This window comes from Arvicola amphibius, chromosome 4 (genome assembly GCF_903992535.2).
Source record: "Arvicola amphibius chromosome 4, mArvAmp1.2, whole genome shotgun sequence".
In the NCBI taxonomy this organism is placed as follows: Eukaryota; Metazoa; Chordata; class Mammalia; order Rodentia; family Cricetidae; genus Arvicola; species Arvicola amphibius.
Window position 1 is genome coordinate 18,295,945 of NC_052050.1, and position 18,721 is coordinate 18,314,665.

Here is an 18,721-nt window from a genome sequence, read left to right on the forward strand (position 1 = left end):
GCATGTTATGGACCAGCCCCACATAGAGGTGGGGGAGGAGAGAGGAAGCAGGCCTGTCCATATTTGTGGGAGAGCTGCCATCAGGCCAGCGAACCTGGAGGCTGTCAGTGAGGGGCTGAGTCATGGTCATGTGGCCCAGGACAGCCAACTGCAGGAGAAGCTCCGCTGCTGTTGCCTTAAACTGTCTGCCGCTGGGAGGGTGGGGGTCAGCCTGTGCTCCCTGTGCCATTCTCAGGGCCAGCTGCCATCTGCTGGGTCAGCTTCTCAATGGCCTCCTTGTCATTCTGCCTGCTAGGCTGGGGATGAGTCACTGGAGAGTACACGGGAGGCCACAACCTCAACTTCTCCCCAGGGAGAGCAGCCTGGCGTTTGCCGTGTGTGCTTGGGGGTGGGGGTGACAGGGCCCCTGGCCTGTTGCCCAGCTACATGAAAGAAAGGTACTGATTGGCTGAGAGCCCCACAGCCTCTGAGAGTGCGAGCTCAAGGTGAGCTTTCAACACCAGGTAGAGGCGGGCTTTCTGAGCAAAGTGCAGCTCAGGGCCCACCCTCTTCCTCGTTCACTGGCCCAGCTCTTCATGGCGCATGCTTGGGACCATCCTGTCTGAAGGTCTGCAAATGTGCCTTCGGCCCTTTGGGTCCCAGTCAGCATGAGTCATCCTGATTTGTGTCTTGTTGTTCTCTGTACTAAGATGCAGCCATGTACAGGGTCCCCCGACTCTTAGGAGCCCTGCGACCACAGAGGACCTTGAGTTTCCCTTCATGTTTGCCTGTGACTTGGGAAACCCGAGGCGCTTACATCCAGCCTGAGGAGCCTGGGGTCCACAGCCTGCCCCCTCTTTGCCACACAAGGGCTGACTTCCTAAACAGAGATCCCCTTGGGTAGGCTTCAGGTTTTCACAAGAAAGTAAGGAGATTGAAACAACCCTGAGAGCCCATTAAGCATACGTCTATTTCTCTTAGATAAGGAGAGTTTCCTAGTTGATTTTTAAATTGCATTTTCCCTGATAAAAAGGCCAAAAAAGGTGGGCTTCATTGTAGGCTTTAAGTCAGTTTTCAGAAGGCCGAGGGATTTGGGGAGGGATATAGGGAAAAAAGTTACAGTACCAGCCTATCTGGAGGTTTTTGCCCAGTTGGAATTCAGAACTCCTCATAGACGTCTTAAAGTGACCAAGTGGTAGATTATCCATTCTAGCCTCCAGAACCAGGCATCCCTGCTGGAGGCTGGAGCTGTTCTGGGTTCAGGGCTAGCCTGCTTTCAAGAGGTAGAGATGCAAGAACAAATGAACAGAACCCAGCCCACCTCCAGGTAGGGCCAACAAGGCTTCCATAGCCAGTGGAACGGAAGGAGGTGAGTGAGGCGGGTCCTGGGAAGAAGCTTGGGCCTGGTATTTCTCAGCTCCCCACTATCTCTCTAACTTCCAGGTGTGACTGGGCAGAAGGCCAAGGGTCTTAGACAGTTGACTTCATTTGGTCTGCACGTCTGCTCTAAGAGCAACTAAGTATGAGCTCAATTTAATGGCGTTATAGCCGGGAAGACCACATCTGTGAGTAACAGCGTTAAGATCAACCTGCCAGCCCAGAACAATTATTAAAGACCTGCCCACGTGTGGTACCTTCTCAGGCTTTGTCTGAAGCAAATCACACCCCGTTCTTTAATAAGTCTCTGTCTCTGGACCAGAGAGATAGCTTAGTATAGTTTAGGGCAGTTGCTGCTCTTCCAGAGGAACAAGGTTTGAATTCCAGCACCCACGTAGTGGCTTCACAACTGTCTGTAAATCCAGTTCCAGGGTATCAGACACCCTTTCTGGCCCCAGGCCACCATACATGTGGTACACATACATCATGCAGGCAAAACACCCACACACATAATTTTGTTTTTTAAGTCCTGTCTTGGCTGAGGTACGTGTAGTGCAGTGATTGAACACACATCTGGCATGCTGAATGTCCTGGGCTCAATCCCCAGCATCACACAAAAACATTCCTGCCTTTAAAAAAGTATTCCAGGGGGCTGGAGAGATGGCTCAGAGCTTAAGAGCACTGACTGCTCTTCCAGAGGTCCTGAGTTCAATTTCCAGCAACCATATAGTGGCTCACAGCCATCTGTAATGGTGCCCTCTTCTGGCCAGCAAGCATAGACAGACAAAGCACTATATACATAATAAATAATAAATCTTTAAAAAAAAGTATTCCAATATTAACTGGGCATGATGGTGCATGCCTTTAATTCCAGTTGGAGGCAGAGGCAGGCAGATCTCTGAGTTCAAGGCCATTCTGGTCTCCAAAGTGAGTTCCCTGACAGCCAGGGCTACACAGAGAAACTGGTCTCAGGAAAAAAGAAAAACAATTATTCTCGTGTTGATGAGCTCAGCCAGCCACTGTTTCTCTCTTAATCACTCTGATGTCTGTGCTGTGGGCATGGGTTGATAGCAGCCCGCTGCTGCCCTCTGTTCAGCTTCCTTGGGAAGGCTCAGGGTAATCCACTTGGTACCCAGAGAGTGGTAGTCTTTCATGCTGTGTGCCCAGATACCGGTTAGTATTAAGGTTTCTAGTATAAATACTACTCTTACCATTACCTAAGGGAAAAATGCTTAGAAGTTTTCTGCAAATGCCACTTTTCAGGACCTTCTAGAGAGTCACAAAGAGTTGCATCATTGGGAAGGAGCCAAGTGTTGAGCCCCATTTTTAGGCTGAATAGTAGACTTTGTAACGTTTATGCACACACATATAAAGCCATGCATTCCATGACAGTGTTTTGACCACAATGGGACTGAGCGTACCTCTGACTCCATAAGACTTTGTCACCCCTGATGATGTCATAATGTGCCCTGTGATATTCACACAATGCTAAAATCTGAAGACACATTTCCCAAAGTGTATTCCCATCATTAAATGGCATGTCACTGTACATTGATGCCTGCTATGAGCAAAACCAAACCTTGATTTTTCTCCATTGGAAAAAAGCCATTCTAATGCCCTCTGAGAAGGCATGGTGTCCCTGGGGTCTGTGAGGTGATGGTTATAGAGGATGAGATTTATCGCCCTGTCCTGAGGAAACAGAGTTTTCCGAACAACACGAAGCGATTTAGTCATTGTAGTGACAAGAAAAGTCTGGTTCTAATTCCAGGTCATAGCTGTCTGCAGAGGAAAGGTGGAATCTTCTTTAAAACATGTTTTTATTTGCTCTTTGATGATTTTTTTACATGTGTATAATGTATTTTGGTAGTATTCACCCATTACCCTCTTTTTAAAAAATTATTTTTAGGCCAATGGTAGTGGTGGTGGTGCACACCTTTAATCCCAGCCCTCAGGAGGCAGAAGCAGGCAGATCTCTGTGAGCTCAAGGCCAACCTGGTCTACAGAGCAAGATCCAGGACAGACAGGGCTACACAGAGAAACCCTGTCTCAAAAAAACCAAAAAATAGTATAGCAATAATAGTAATAATAATTTAAAATTTAAAATTACTTATTTTTGAGTATTGTATGTTAAACCTTTATGTATATGTGTGTGTGTAGCACGTGTGTGCAGTGCCCATGAAGGCCAGAAGAGAGCACGATCCCGGGAACTGTAGTTACAAATGTTTATGAGCTGCCATGTGAGTGCTCCAACTGCTGAGCCGTCTGTTTAGCCCACCCCATTGTCTTATCTCTCTCGCATTTCCCCTCCCACTCGTGTCGTGTGTGTGTGTGTGTGTGTGTGTGTGTGTGCGCGCGCGTGTGTGCGCGCGCACTGCATTGAGATTAACTAGGATCATTTGCATGAGCATAGGTGTGGGGTTATTTATTGGACCATGGACAATTTATCAGTGGCTACACCCTGAAGAGAATGACCCCATCCCTCTGAAGGCCCAGCAGAGGAATCCATTCACAATGCAGTGCCAGTAGACCAGGGGTCCCAAAATGAAATGCTCACGAATATTGTGAGCTTGGATTCCTTACTTCTTGGGGTGTTCAGAGAATGAGTACACTTGGCCTAAAGAGCCAAGAACCTTCCAGTGTGCCCCCACCACCACACACATACACAGATGTGTTTCCCCTCCAATCTGTGCCTAACCACTCCATGGGGGCTGGGATCTGGAGTGACCTGGTCTGTGTTTGGCCCCCTTAGGTGAGCACGAGCCTGGGAGATGGCAGTGATGGAAGCAGCCTGCCCAGGCACTCCTGGCTCAGCGGTTGAACAGAAGGAACTCGTCAAAGCCAAGGAGAAGACACAGTCACTGGGGAAGAAGCCAAGCTGCATCTACAAGCTTGAGGCTGTGGAGAAGAGCCCCGTGTTCTGTGGGAAGTGGGAGATCCTGAACGATGTGATTACCAAAGGCACAGCCAAGGAAGGTTCCGAGGGCAGCCCACCCGCCATCTCCATCATCGCCCAGGCTGAATGTAAGGATCCGGGGCTGCTCTGAGCACGGTGGCGCGTGAATGGATGGGCTGCAGATGGGTGGCTGGCATGAGAGGTGACCTCAGAGTCCCCATGGAAGAGCGAGGTCATAACGGCCACGCTGTAAGAGTCTCACCAGACACATTTGGAGGTCTAGCCCGGGGTATCTAAGTAGGGGCTGTAAGAGGGAAGGGTGAATCGTGGGGACTTGGCAAATAGAGTCTGTGCCGTTGTGACCCGAGCAGGGACGCAACCAAGAGGCAGAAATGTTTAAGGGCTCTGCAGGCTCATCAAGCTGGCCCTTAGCCTTTTGTGCTGGCATCCGGAGGGGCCCAGACAGGAAAAGCCAAGACTCCTAGGAAACCCCTCTGGCCTACATCAATGCCTTCAACCAGAGATGGCTCCACCCACCCTGACCTCTGCCCCCAAATCAGCACCCTGCTCTTGGGCCTGCTGGGCCAGTCTCTGGGCAGCCAGCCTCAGCAGTTGAGGCCAAAGTCTGACCCCTTCCACTTCTACTCCTGTTGGAATCAAGAACTCCTCGTGGGGGGGGGGTCTGGGAAACTCCCCACTGTCCTCAGCACCACCTTCCAGCCCAAGAGGTATCCTGGGCTAGAACCTGGAGAGCGAGATAGCCCATGCGTGGTGGCATTCCTCTCCATGTATCCACCCTCTGCTTCACCTCCCCAAGCCCTCCACTTGACTTTTGAGAAGAAATGAGAAAATGGACATGAAATGAGTGTACACATAAACACACGTGTAAACATAAATACTTGCCAGCTTGTTTATCAGCTGTGCACTGTGGTGTGTGGAATGTTCTAGGAAGCTTCACTGTTAGTGAGGCCAGCAGTCTCCCTATGATCCCATTTTACAGACAGTCTCCTCTTGACTAGTCAGCTGGGGACAGGGTGACCCCCAGTGAGAGATAGGGTGGTGGCCGGAGGTGAGCCACTAGGGCCTGTCTAGAAGGCTCGCCCCTAACTGCTAAACTTGTCTTTGTTTTCTTCTCCCTGCTAATCTGCCCCCTTTTCCTTGACTTAAAGGTGAGAACAGCCAGGAGTTCAGCCCCACCTTTTCGGAGCGCATTTTCATCGCAGGGTCACAGCGGTACAGGTGAGAAAGCAAGCTGCTGGAGCCAGGAGGGAGGGGTCTGACACCAGGCCACCTGCCAGCTGCCTGCCCAAGCCACTCTCACCAGCCTCTGGCTCCCGGCTTCAGCACCTGGGCTCTGCTCCTGGCAGCCGCCCAGCTTTCCTGGCCCAACTACTCTCAGCCAAGTCAGCCTGGCGGAAGCTGCCTCTGGCTCCCGTCAACTTGACATTTTATTTTTGTTCTCCTCCAAGTCCTTGATACACCCCTGCTTTCCCATCAGCAGGGAGGATGCCGGGAACAGCGGCTTTCAATGGTGACTAGCCATGAGCACGGGCCAGAGGGAACACACTCGCCATTCTATAGGTCTTATCTGGCCCTGGCCCTGGATGGGAGCTAGGCCAGGCTCGTCTGTGTCTAGGCTCCCCATTCTCCAAAGATACAGTCTGCCCCAGACGTAGGCCCTTCTTTCCACCAGGACTTAGAGCATTAGCGTTTGGAAACCACTAATGATGGAAAGGGGTCAGGGTGGGAGGCTACTGTCCTCCGTAGGGCTTAGGCATTTCTTTATATTGCCTTAGACACCTTTTGGCCCAAAGAGCAGGGTTTCTGATGAATCCTCTTCTTTTGGCTGCCTAGAGGCTTACAGGCTCCTGTCACTCCAGGGGCCGATTGTGGGGGTAAAGTGATGCAGAGGGGCTGTGGCTGAGACTGTAGCCAGTGCCCCCTGCCCCACTGTTTCACAGCAGCCCTTCTAAACCCTTTCCTCAAACCAGTTCCTTTAACACCTGAAGGGGTAGGAGCCCGGCAGATCCTCGGTGGCTGCACCAGCCAAAAAGGGCGTCCATTTGGCAGCTCCTCGTGTCCCGTGGCAACTAGATATCTCCAAGGACAAAGGGTAGAGATGACAGAAACAAAACCACTCAGATCTGTCAGAGCAAAGGTGCCTGCCCCAAGAATGGCCCTCTCTGGGCCAGTTCACCCATGGAGCAGCCAAAGAGCTGGCACCCAGAGAAGGGCTGAGGGTCCGCCCCAGCGCACAGCAATAAGCTCATGGAGCAGCCTGCTGAGGGGCCAGGTGTTAAGGCTTATAAACTGTTCTCATTTAAACCCTGTCTCCACCCCATGAGGCAGGAACTACTGTGCTCATTTCCTAAGGGAAAAAAACGTGGTATTTCTGGGGCTTAGGAACGTGCTCACACTATGTAAGGACAGAGCTGCCACATCATGGCATTTTGGTCAATAGCGGGCCACGTACATGAGAGTGGTCGCACAGGCCCATAGCACGTCGTAATAAACAGCCGTCCAAGCTTGTGCTGGCATCCGTGAGCCTCACACATACTCACCTAACACCGCGTTCCTCACATGCGTCCCCTGTCATGTCATTAAGCATGCATGACTGGAATGACGGAGCTGGGGTTTGCACTCAGAGTCTCTCTGACTCCACAGACAGTTCCTCAACTGTCCCTCTTCTCGCTTTCCTGCGCTCAAAATGTGGATCTGCCCCCTTTCTAACAGCCAGTCTGAGAGCCTTGACCAAATCCCCAACAATGTGGCCCACGCAACTGAAGGCAAAATGGCCCGTGTGTGCCGGAAGGGAAAGCGTCGCAGCAAAGCCCGGAAAAAACGTAAGAAGAGGCGGTCAAAGTCACAGGTCCAGGCAGGAGTGGCCTTAGCCAAGCCCCTGCCCCGAACTCCTGAGCAAGAGAGCTGTACCATCCCTGTGCAGGTGAGACCCTCCGCCATTGTCCTGGTCCCTGCTTTGGGTGTTTGGACTGGGACTTGTGACCCCTGTATTTTTTCTGCAGGAAGATGAGTCTCCACTAGGCACCCTCTATGCCAGAAATGTCTCCCAGTTCACCAAGCCTCTGAAGGAAGCAGACCTCGGGCACCTGTGCTGTAAGAAGCAGGGTGAAGGCCTGCGACCCGTGCTGCCCCGACCTGAGCTCCACAAACTGATCAGCCCCTTGCAATGTCTAAACCACGTGTGGAAACTTCACCACCCACAGTCCGTAGGCCCCCCACCCCATTCCACTCACCCTTTCCCCTACAACAGACTGCCCCATCCTTTCCCATTTCACCCTCTGGAGCCCTGGAGACCCTATCCGCTGGAATCCCTTTTCCTGGACAAACTAGCCGGTGTAAGTGGCCGGCAGCCTCTGCCCGGCCCACACCTAAGCAAACTGGCCTATGGAGACAGTCAGAAGCCCCTGCCCGGCCCACACCTGGAGTCCAGCTACCCAGCTCGAGGTGCCCAAGAAAAGGTTCCTGTGGAGGAGTACCTGGTCCATGCACTACAAGGCAGTGTGAGCTCAGGCCAGGCCAACAGCCTGGCCAGCCTGGCTAAGACATGGTCATCAGGGAGCTCCAAGCCTCAGAGGCTCAGCCCTGAAACTGAGGACAACGAGGGTGTCCTGCTTACTGAGGTAACTAACCCCCTAAACTCCCATACACAGACCCCCAATAGTCACCTTTCTGACGATAGGGGTGCAGGGTGGAGCTAGCAGTGGAGGCAAAGTGTGCTGTAAGCCAGCAGGCCCTGAGGAAGGGTTCCTTCCTACAAGAGTCACTCATGCCCATGGTAATAAATCAATTTGCTCACTGGAGATTGAATCAGGATTCTGTTACCATGACAAAATGCTAAAACAGTCAACTTCAAAGGTTCATTTGGGCTGAGAGTTTCAGAGGTTTTGGGCTCAGTACATTATGGCTGAGCCCCTGATGGAGATGACTTACTGACATCATCACAACCCAGAAGCCGAGAAAGATGAAGGGTGTGGATCCCGACATTTGAAGGGTGTACCCCCAATGGCCTAACTTCCTCCCATTAGGCCACACCTCTTAAAGGTGCCACCCAACCAAAAGCCACAGAGTGATCTCAGCTTTACCGTATGCATGCAGTCCTAAAGCCATCCACCCACAGCCTCACTTCCCACAGCCTTTCTAGGTGACTCTCTTCAGTCCTTCTGGGTAGTTTTCCTGTTGCTGAATTGTGTGTGTTGGATGAAAACATCCTGGCGAACAGAAGGATGCCACCCGCTCTCTCCCCGTTCCCTCTCTTTCCCTTTAGTTCTCTGTCAAGTAACTTTGCAACTTGAAGCATCTTGTTCAACTTGCTGGGTTTTTTCTAGTCACTTTTAACATTGTCCTTGGCTCATTTCTCTTTCCCCTTCTAGTTACTGAGTTACATTGATCCATTATCAAGGCAATTCTGCTTTTCATCCCAGGGCTCATCGCCCCCACCCCCGGGCAGCCTGTGAAGCTTTAGAACCTTTGCCTTCTAACTCCTCTCTCAACCCCTTTGGTCTGTCTTCCACACAACCCCCCCAGAGCTGGTAGGATCTCTGGGTGTTGCTATTCAGCACCGGTAGCTCTAGTGAGGGATGCTAGCAGGAGAGCCTTCCTCACTGTCCTGGCCATTGGAACTGACCCCCTCCTTTTCAACCCTAGAAACTCAAACCAGTGGATTATGAGTACCGAGAAGAGGTCCACTGGGTGACACACCAGCCCCGTTTGGGCAGAGGCTCCTTTGGTGAGGTTCACAGAATGAAGGACAAGCAGACCGGCTTCCAGTGTGCTGTCAAAAAGGTATGCCAAGTTGATACACTGATGGGCTCACACCCGAACTTCCAGCACTTGGGAGGCTGAGGCAAGGGGATAGCCATGAATTCTAGGCCAGCCTGGACTATGGTATGAGACCCTGCCTAAAATTTTTCTAAAACATACATAGTTAAGTAGAATGCCAGAGAGCTGGAAGGGAAACCCCCGGGGGCTGCCGCATTTGGTCTCAGCAATATTGTCAACAACAGTCGTGGGGTGTCCAGTGCTCTGCCTTGATGGTTGGGTCAGCTGGAGTTGGAAGAGAGCAGTCTGTCACATGACCTGGCCTGCTCACTGCCCGTGGTATGCATATCTGTGAGAGGCAGTGCAGGAGCACGCAGCTTGGGTCTGGATACAGCCCTGGCCGCTGAAGACGCCAGGGCCTGTAGGGGCAAGTCCAGACCTGGAAGATTCTCCAAGTCCAGACAGTGTGTGCTGAACAAAACCCTCATGCCACATAGTGGGGCCTGGCGCAGGTGGTGAGAGTGGTGACCTCCACCTGCTAGGTGTCTCCTGCGAGGAGGCTAGACACTGGACACACCTGCCTCCCGTGGCCAAGTCCTAAGGGACTGGCAGGCCAGCATGTGGAAACGCGCTGGACTGGTGACAAAATCAGGGTACAAATCAGAATGCGTCACAGACTGTAGCTTTGGAGAGAGGAAGGAAAGGAGAATCCTGTCCTAAGGGCAGCAGAAAGCTCAAGTCGCCTCCCGTGTGGCTTGCCCGGGAGCCCTGGAGCTAGGCTTCCCCCACCATGTCGCATTGTCCCAGCTGCGGGTCCACAGAGCTCAGTAGTGTCAGCTCTGCTCCCTCGGCGTCTGGCCTCAACCTGTGCTTTGGAGGTCCCTGCTCTTTTGGAAGCCTGCCTGTCCCTAACCAAAAAGACTAAGAACCTGAATTTATGTGGATCATTTTGGGGAATATCGGTTGAGGGATTTTGTTGTTCTGTGGGGAGTTGACCACTAGGCGAAATAACTGGCTTTATATCAGACACCCTGATTACCCAAGAGAAAAGAGACCAAGAAATCAGACCACCGAGATCCAGCATATTCTGGGTGTCATGCAGAATGAGCCCTGCCACTTCCGTTAAGGCTGCACTTAGCTATGGGGGTGTCTCCAGCTGGAATGTGAATAAACTGACTTCCTGGGTTTATACTTGGGCCAGGCTGTGGCAGGTGTCGAACCTGAACTTAGAGTAGTGGAAGAAGAATCTGTGGTTTTACCTCACATTTCATACAGACTGTGGAGTGATCAAGTGCCATCCTCACCCCTCAGCACAAGCACACACTGAAGTCTTGCCAGCATGGGCTATCTTCCACTTGGATGCCAGGGCCACGTGCCTAACCTCTTTAGCTACAGGTCCCCTCCCCAGTCTACCAGAGAAGGTTCAGCTGTCCCTTCCAAGGGGCAGTGGGAGGTGGGGGAGAGTGGGAAGTGTCCTGGAGATGGGTGCCCAGCGCTGGGAGCTTAGTCACCAGCTTCTCAGCTGTCCCTCTGCTGAGGTCCTCAGTCCCAGGCAACAAGGTAAACAACCTTAATACATTCCTCTTGTCCTGTGTCCAGGGCAGCTGTCAAAGCTCCAGGCAGAAGGCCTGGAATTCCCAGGGCTCTAGCTGTCCACAGTCAGAGCTCCTACCTCCTTCATCCAGCTCGCGGTGGGGCAAACAGCCCATCCTTTCTCTCAAAGGAGAGGCTTAGGGCTTGCAGTTTGTCCTGTACAGTGTTCAGCTCTAAGACCACATGAGGGCTAAGTCCCCTGAGCCGGGAAATATAGATCATCTTGGGGCATTTGCCTAGCAAGTATGAGGCCCTGAGTTCAAATTCCGATACTACATACACAAAAAGTTCCCAGAGTTCCCTGGCAAAGACATGGTGAGTAGGGACAGGAGACATGGTCTGGGAATCAGAGATCAGGCCCATGTCCCTTTAGTGCTCCTGGGAAGGATCCTGGACATGAGAGATTACATAATACCAGCAGCCCCTTGGTCTTCCTTCTAGAACATCCATGAGCTTGGGTCATATGCCTGTTGGCCACAGGTCTAGCCCTTAATGTGAAATTTTGTTTTGTTTTTAATCTTTTATGGTTTTTTAATTAATCATTTTATGACCTATTTCTGTGTGTGTTTGAGGGCACGCATGTCATGGGGTAGATGGGGAAGTCAGAGAACAACCTGGCATAGTCAGTTCTCTCCTTCGACCGTGTAGACTGAACTTGGGGCTGGCAGGAAGCAAGCACCTTACCTGCGGAGCCATCTTTCCCCCTTTCATCTTTAACTGAGAACAAGTGCGGCCTCTCCACAAATGAAGTGACACCAAGCAAAGTTTTTCCCCACTCCTGTCCTCAAACGTGCCACCTGTCATTGTCTTTTTAGACTCTATGTAGAAATTTGGCTGTTTCTTTTATGAAAATGAGATCCAGTCCTAGAGGTTACACACCTCCCCCCGCATCGAATACACCCTAGGCAGGATCTCCTTGTTCACATAGAACGGTCAGGCTTTTTAAGCAACCAATATATAAGTTCTCCCTGCCAGAGGATGGGCTTACAGGATCCTTAAATCCTTGGGACTTGATCCAGAATGTATTAGCAGCATGGGCACAGTTTGATGGCAAAGGGACTGTGTCACTCAGCAGATTCTCAGAGGACAATTGCCATCTGCCCTCAACAGGGCGAGGAGCTGTTTGTCTTAAGACATCTGGCCCAAGCACAGGATTCTGGAAGCCTCCCTTTGGCTCCGTCACCCAGCTGGAGTAGTGCGGCACTGACCAAGCCAACCCAGCTGTCACGGAGCACCTGCTCTGTGCCAGATGCTGTGCAGAGACTAGGGACAGAGCTGTGGACCCAAAGGAACTGGGGTGTTTTGAAGCTTTATGTGTGAGTGTGCTCCAGCGTGTGTGTGTGTGTGTGTGTGTGTGTGTGTGTGTGTGTGTGTGTAGGTTAGAAGACAACTTCTGAGGGTCAGTGCTCTCCTTTCAGTTTAAGGCAGCATGCGCTGTATGAAGGGTGTGTATGTGTGTGGTATTGGTGTGTATATATGTGTGTGTATGTGGTATGGGGGGATGTATGTATTGTGTGTGTATGTATGTGGTATGGGGGGATGTATGTATTGTGTGTGTGTATGTATATGTGGTGTTTGTGTGTGTGTGTGGTGTGTGTATGGGGAGATGTATGTATTGTGTGTGTATGTATATGTGGTGTGTGTGTGTGGTGTGTGTATGTGGTGTGTATATTGTGTGTGTATGTGGTGTAGGGGGATGTATGTATTGTGGTATGTGTATGTATGTGTGTGGGGTGTGGGGAGGTGTTGGTGTGTATATATGTGTGTATGTGGCGTGTATATTGTGTGTGTAAGTGGTGTGGGAGGATGTATGTATTGTGGTATGTGTATGTATGTGTGTGTGCTGTGGTATGCGTGTTGTCAGTATTGAATCAGGGTCTCACACTTGCTAGCCAAGTGCATTCCGGTGAGCTCTGTTCCCAGCCTCCCCAGCTTCCAGCCACTCTCCCTTCACACTGCAAATGCTGGGATCATAGGTGTGCAATGCCACCTTGGCTTTCTGTGTGGCTTCAGAGATCAGATCCAGATCCTCAGGCTTGCTCTGCTGGCACTGTCACCTGCTGAGCCATCTTCCTGGCCAAAGCTAGACTTTGTAGCAAACCCAGGCTTTTGCATGGTGTGCTGTTGAAGCAGCGTCAGCCGTGAGCCCTTGTCTAGGAGCGGTGATCAAAGGGGGCTGTCCGGAAGAGGAAATGGGACTCCTGGTTTCTTAGGCATCTTTGGGTCCCATCCTGAGTTTATATAAACTTTCCCATAGTTTATATTCCTGAGATCTTCAGAACCATGGAGTTCCTTGCACCCCCTTTTTATTGACAGAAAAACAGATTTAGTTTGCTAAAGAAAATGAGTTTCAAGGAGGAAAAAGCCACCAGGTATGGCCTGGGGACTGAAGTGGAGGGAAGGATGTTTGCACTTGGCAGTACATGAGTGCTGTCTGCAGGCCTCCCTGGAGATGCTGCTTCTGAATATATGTAAATATGGCCAGGTGTCAAGGCTGAGCCTGGAAAATTCTTCCAGCGATCAGAGCTGGCAGCTCTAGGGTCAGGCCTTCCATCCACAGTCTTGATTGTGGTACTCTGTTCTCAGTGACTGAGCTCTGTGCTGACGTCAGATTCCCCATCAGTGACCCCTCAGAAACTGTGGAATAAAAACACTTAGTGCTGAGCAGTGCCTGGCGTAGGTTAGTGGACCTTAAATGTTAGTTCCCACTCACAGCCCAGCACTGTCTTTGAGCGGGAGGACGCTGAAGAGTGAAGAGCTGCTTTCTGTGGTTTCTGGCCATGAGGGTAAGAGGCCTTCCCCACCGGACTTTATGGGATGCCTGGCGCTTTTACCTTGCTTCTTCAGGCTCACCCAGACTGTAAAATCACTTTTTTTCTTTTTTTGAGATTTCCTGTCCCACCAGCTTTGGTCTGTGTTGGGAATGATTCAGCATTGCTGGGATGCCAGAGCAATGGTTCTTAACCTGTGGTTCACGGCCCTTTGCGGGCTTGAATGACCCTTGCACAGGGGTCACCTAAGACCATCTGAGTATCAGATATTTACATTGTAATTCATAACAGTAGCAAAATTAGTTATTAGGTAGCAATGAAAAGAATTCTATGGTTGGGGATCAGCATAACATGAGGAGCTGTACTAAGGGGAGTCAGCATTAGGAAGGTTGAGAACCACTGCTCTAGAGAGTGAGTTAGGATCGCTCACCAGCCTGCTTCAGCAACCTTGGCCTCTTAGTGAGATCTTCATGGTACCCAGGCCTCTTCTTCAGTCCTATTCTTGGAGGTACATGAGATGTGACATGTGCCACTTTCTGGTGTTTATTTGGTGTGTTTACATTTATTAAATGGTCAGGTATATCCTAAAACTTATGATCCATTGAAAAACAAGTTATATAAGTTGGAAAAATTTTGTGGGTGTTTTTGGGGGGGGCTGTCAAGACTCAGTACCCAAGTTGACTTAAACCTTAACTACATAGGTGAGATTGGCCTCAAGCTTGTGAGGCTTCCTCTGAGTTACCGTTGGTGCAGTGAGTGGGCCTTCCTGAGCACTCTACAGTTTCTCAAACATCAGAATCAGAGTGGACAGTCCACCTTCATTTCCTTTCCTGCCTTCTATCGTCTCCTAAAGTTCTTTAGGTCACAAGCGCCAAAGGCCTCGCTTTGTGAGGATTTAACAGTGGTCGGTGTGGGACCTGAGCCATCTCAAACAAGGAGCCCCACAGGCACTGAATGTTCCCATTTCCTCTGATGCAGAATCCTGTGGTACCTTCCTAGGCTCTCTGGGGAGCCCTAGGAAGCTTCACATTTTAGGAGTGATTAGCAGAGGGACATTGCAATTGGAAATCATAGGTGAATCGGTTTCAGTCAAGTTCATCAGCCTGTTAGAGGAAACACAGATCAAAAGTCAAAGTTCATGTGGGGTGAATAATAATATACTTTAAGTACCAGAAGAGAGACATTTTCCATTGATAGGCAGAAGTCCAAAAAAACCCACATGGGCAGAGCTCCTGTTTGCCCTGTCAGCAAATCTGGAAACATAAGTTGGGCCAGACTGTCTGTTACTGCTGTCGCCCCCTGGCGGTGCCGTTGCAGAGGCCCCATAGCAGTCAGCAAGTTCAGGATAGGACTTTGTCAGCTCTTTGAGTTGGCCAGAGGAAGTGGGAAGCCAGCTCTGCCCGAGTGTCCTTGTCACCAAGCATGGACAATCAGAGTGGGCAACCCCCATCTCTCTGGATCCTCACACTACCCTGGAGCAGGCAGCCCTGTCCCCACCTTTTTATGAATGGCCTAAACAGAATCTAAGCACGAGCACACACACATAAAATTACCATTTAAAAAAAAATTACTACAAGGGATGCCGAGGATCCAGTGTGGTGGTTCTCAACCTTCCTAACGCTGCAACCCTCTAATACAGTTCTTCATGTTGTGCTGACCCCCAACCATAAAATCATTTTCATTGCTACTTCATAATTGTAATTTTGCTACTGTTATGAATATATAAATATCTGTTATGCAGATGGTCTTAGGAGACCCCTGTGAAAGGGTCACTCAGCCCCAAGGGGTCACAACCCACAGCTTGAGAACCACTGACCTAGCAGTTCCTCACAGAATTGAGCGTGGTGCCATGTCCTTATTATCCTAGTACTTGGTATACTGAGACAGGAGTGCAAGTTCAAGCCAACCTAGGATGCATAATGAGGCCCTGTCAGGACCAGAGGGTGGGGTGTGAGGATTAACCTCATGGCCTAGAGATTTTCCAGACCATTGATCTTGGGGGAATGAATGTGTTTGTCAGATTGAGGGTGAATGGCATTCCAGGAGCCTGGAAGAAGTGTGACTCTTTTTGATAGTAGGCACTGTGGAACTGGAGTCTCACACCAGGGGGTTAGACTTTGGCACACAGCTTGGACCCTGAGGGCCTGGCAGGCCTCCGTGGTCCCGCTGGGCCTGGACATTACTTCCGGGAGTACTACCAGCAGGATGTAGACTCCAGCCTGACCCCCTCACCCTGACTCCAAGTCCTCCGGGTTCTCTCAGGTTCGGCTTGAGGTGTTTCGGGCAGAGGAGCTGATGGCCTGTGCTGGACTGACATCACCCAGAATTGTGCCTCTCTATGGAGCTGTGAGAGAAGGCCCTTGGGTCAACATCTTCATGGAGCTGCTAGAAGGTAAGGAGACCGCTCCTATTTTTTTTTTCCTCTCAAAATTCAAGGCCAAGAGTTAACCCCAACTTTGCCCGTGGTCTCTAGTCAGTCCACATGTACCTCCTAGCCCTGTGACATCCTCTTCTCCCATATCACCTGCCCTTCGCTCTTGCTCTTGGCTTGCACGGAAGCCTGAGAAAGCCCCACATGAAGACTGGCTGTTTATTTCCTAGGTGGCTCGTTAGGCCAGCTCATAAAGCAGAAGGGCTGTCTGCCAGAAGACCGAGCACTATACTACTTGGGCCAGGCCCTGGAAGGGCTGGAATACCTCCATATACGAAGGATCCTGCATGGCGATGTCAAAGGTAAGGCCTTAGTCACCAAGGTCCTGGTCCCAACAGGCTCTTCCTCATGCCTTTCTGTCTTGATTTCCTCCAAGCTAAGGGCCTGAGTCAGCTGGCAGGGCTGTGCGTAGTGGGGAGGGAATGACGTCCTCCGGGCCCTCAGTCTGGCACTGTAGTCTCCATGGCTGTTCACAGAAAATGGAAGACTAAATTCCTGCCTCCTGATGACCTCAGGGGGAGGGCAAGGTGCCAAAGAGACCACTCTCTGGAAGAGTGGTGGTGCCTGTTGCAGTAGGTCCACTCCATGACCACCTCACCCCACCCCCTGCTTTCTGTGACTAACTAGACTAATGGGAAGCAGCAGCTGCCATGGAGGTCTGGCCAGACAGCTGCCTGACAAGAGGCCAGGTCAAGCCAGGCCAGGGCGGGCCGGGGCCTGGAGCCTGAAGTGACTCACCTGTCCCCTTCTTCCCTTTCGCTGGGTGCTGCCTGCAGCTGACAACGTGCTCCTGTCCAGTGACGGGAGCCGAGCTGCCCTCTGCGACTTTGGCCATGCCTTGTGCCTACAACCTGACGGCCTCGGAAAGTCCTTGCTCACGGGTAAGGCCCCGTTCTCTACCTCATGATTTCAATAGCCAGTGGCCACCACTCAATATTAGTCTTATACCCCTGTGCTTTCCCTGTGGGGATAAACGCTGTGACCACGTTATGTCCGTACATAGAATTCACCCCACAATGACCCTCAGTTATTACAGGGTTCTGGTTGTGCATAAATACAGTAATAGATATCAGATGTTCTTGATTGTGTGACCTTACATAGCAAGGCCCAAAAGGCCAAAGACCCTGCGTAGGTCCAGGCTTTGTGGTCCTGGCTGGCCTAGAACTCATGTAGTCTGCATGTGTCTGTCAGCGATATAATTTCTTCCTTCTGGCTCTGTAAAACTGCACTGTGCATATCACTACATATCTGTCCATCCATCAGTTGACAGGTATGTAGGCTGGTCCCATGTCTTGGCTAGTTCTGAATATTGTGAACAGTTCGGTACCTCACACCCCGCTGGCTCTCTAGCTGTAAAAACAATCCCTGCCCATTGGAAAATACTCGCTATAACAGAAAAAAAGGAAGCATTCCTACCTATTCCTCTTCCCCAAAGAGAAAATCATAATTTATACAATTCCATAAGTTTTTTTCATGCCTCCTTAAAACCATTTTAATTCAATTCTGTAACCTGTTTTCTCCACTTAAAAGTATTGAATATAAGGTTCATTTTTTTAAAAAAAAAAATCTGCTTTTTTGGTTTTTTAATGTGTGTGTATGCAAATGTATATGCAGGTGTCCTTGAAGGCCAGAAGAGGGCATCGGCTCCCCTGGAGCTGGAATTCTAGGCGTTGTGAGCCTCCTGATGTGGGTGCTGGGAACAGAACTTGGTCCTTTGGAAGAGCAACCAGAGCTCTTTGCTGAGCCGTCTCTCTAGCCCCCAAATGGTTCTATTTTGACCAAAGGGAAAATAAGCTATTAGAAGTCTGAGCGTCCCTCTCCAGAACTACTCTGAAGCTGCAGCTCTGGGGTGTCTCTCAGACTCCAGCACACTGGCAGTATGTCTGGAGGAGGCCTATAGCCCACAGCATTGTCATACACAGCCTTGGGCCCATCTCCAAGACTGCCAACACACTGTATGTTGGAAACATTCTTAGATTTTCTTTAAAAAAAAGAAAACCAGAATGCTTCTGCCCTCTTGTTTTGGATAAGGACACTCAAAGCCTGTGTCCAGCACAGACAGTGTAATGCTAAAGGCTGTGTGGGCGAGTCTGTTGGTCTAAACTAAGCATATCCCTTAAAACAACTAGCAGTTCTTTTGATATTTCATTGCAAAAATAATATCCTTTCTCCTGTTATTTTTTTAAGAATATTGAACAAAAATGTCTACTTTAAAGCACCAGTATACAAACACTGTTAGGCCAAGCGGTGGTGGTGCACGCCTTTAACCCCAGAACTCAGGAGGCAGAGGCAGGCAGAGCTTGAAGTTCAAAGTCAGCCTGCTGTACAAAATGAGTTCCATGACTACATAGTGAGATCCTATCTAAAATATAAATAATAATAATAATAACAATGTTAGTCAAGCCTGTAATCCCAGCTACTTGGGAGGCTGAGACAGGAGAATTGCAAGTTCAAGTCCAGTTTTAGCAACTTAGTGAGATCCCATCACAAAATAGCGAAGACGGGCTATTGCTCAGTGGTAAAATGCTTGCCAGACATGCATAAGGCCCTAGACTCAATATCAAAAATTGGAAGGAGCCAGGCAGTGGTGGTGCACGCCTTTAATCCCAGCACTCGGGAGGCAGAGACAGGCAGATCTCTGTGAGTTCAAGGCCAGCCTGGTGTACAAGAGCTAGTTCCAGGACAGGCTCCAAAGCTACAGAGAAACCCTGTCTAAAAAAAAAATTGGAAGGAAAAAAAATGTTGACATCCACTTAATTATATATGTTGACTGTTATTTGCCTGTTTAATAATCATATACTTTTGTGCATATGAATTTCCTGGGTTTCATATAGAGCGGGTTGGAGTTTTGTTTATTTACCATGTAATTATATGGAAACAATGCAGCCAAGGTAAACA

At 50.1% G+C, this 18,721-nt stretch overlaps 1 protein-coding gene across 1 annotated transcript in view; it reads left to right on the plus strand.

Moving 5' to 3' along the window:
* Nucleotides 1–18,721, plus strand: part of Map3k14 (mitogen-activated protein kinase kinase kinase 14) — a 47,536-nt gene that overhangs the window by 21,105 nt on the left and 7,710 nt on the right. The window contains exons 2-9 of the mRNA XM_038328975.1: nt 4,106–4,377; nt 5,419–5,488; nt 6,983–7,193; nt 7,273–7,890; nt 8,915–9,052; nt 15,655–15,784; nt 15,994–16,125; nt 16,600–16,704. Of these exons, the coding sequence (XP_038184903.1) occupies nt 4,125–4,377; nt 5,419–5,488; nt 6,983–7,193; nt 7,273–7,890; nt 8,915–9,052; nt 15,655–15,784; nt 15,994–16,125; nt 16,600–16,704 (1,657 nt within the window). The 5' untranslated portion in view covers nt 4,106–4,124. The remainder of the gene's footprint in view (nt 1–4,105; nt 4,378–5,418; nt 5,489–6,982; nt 7,194–7,272; nt 7,891–8,914; nt 9,053–15,654; nt 15,785–15,993; nt 16,126–16,599; nt 16,705–18,721) is intronic.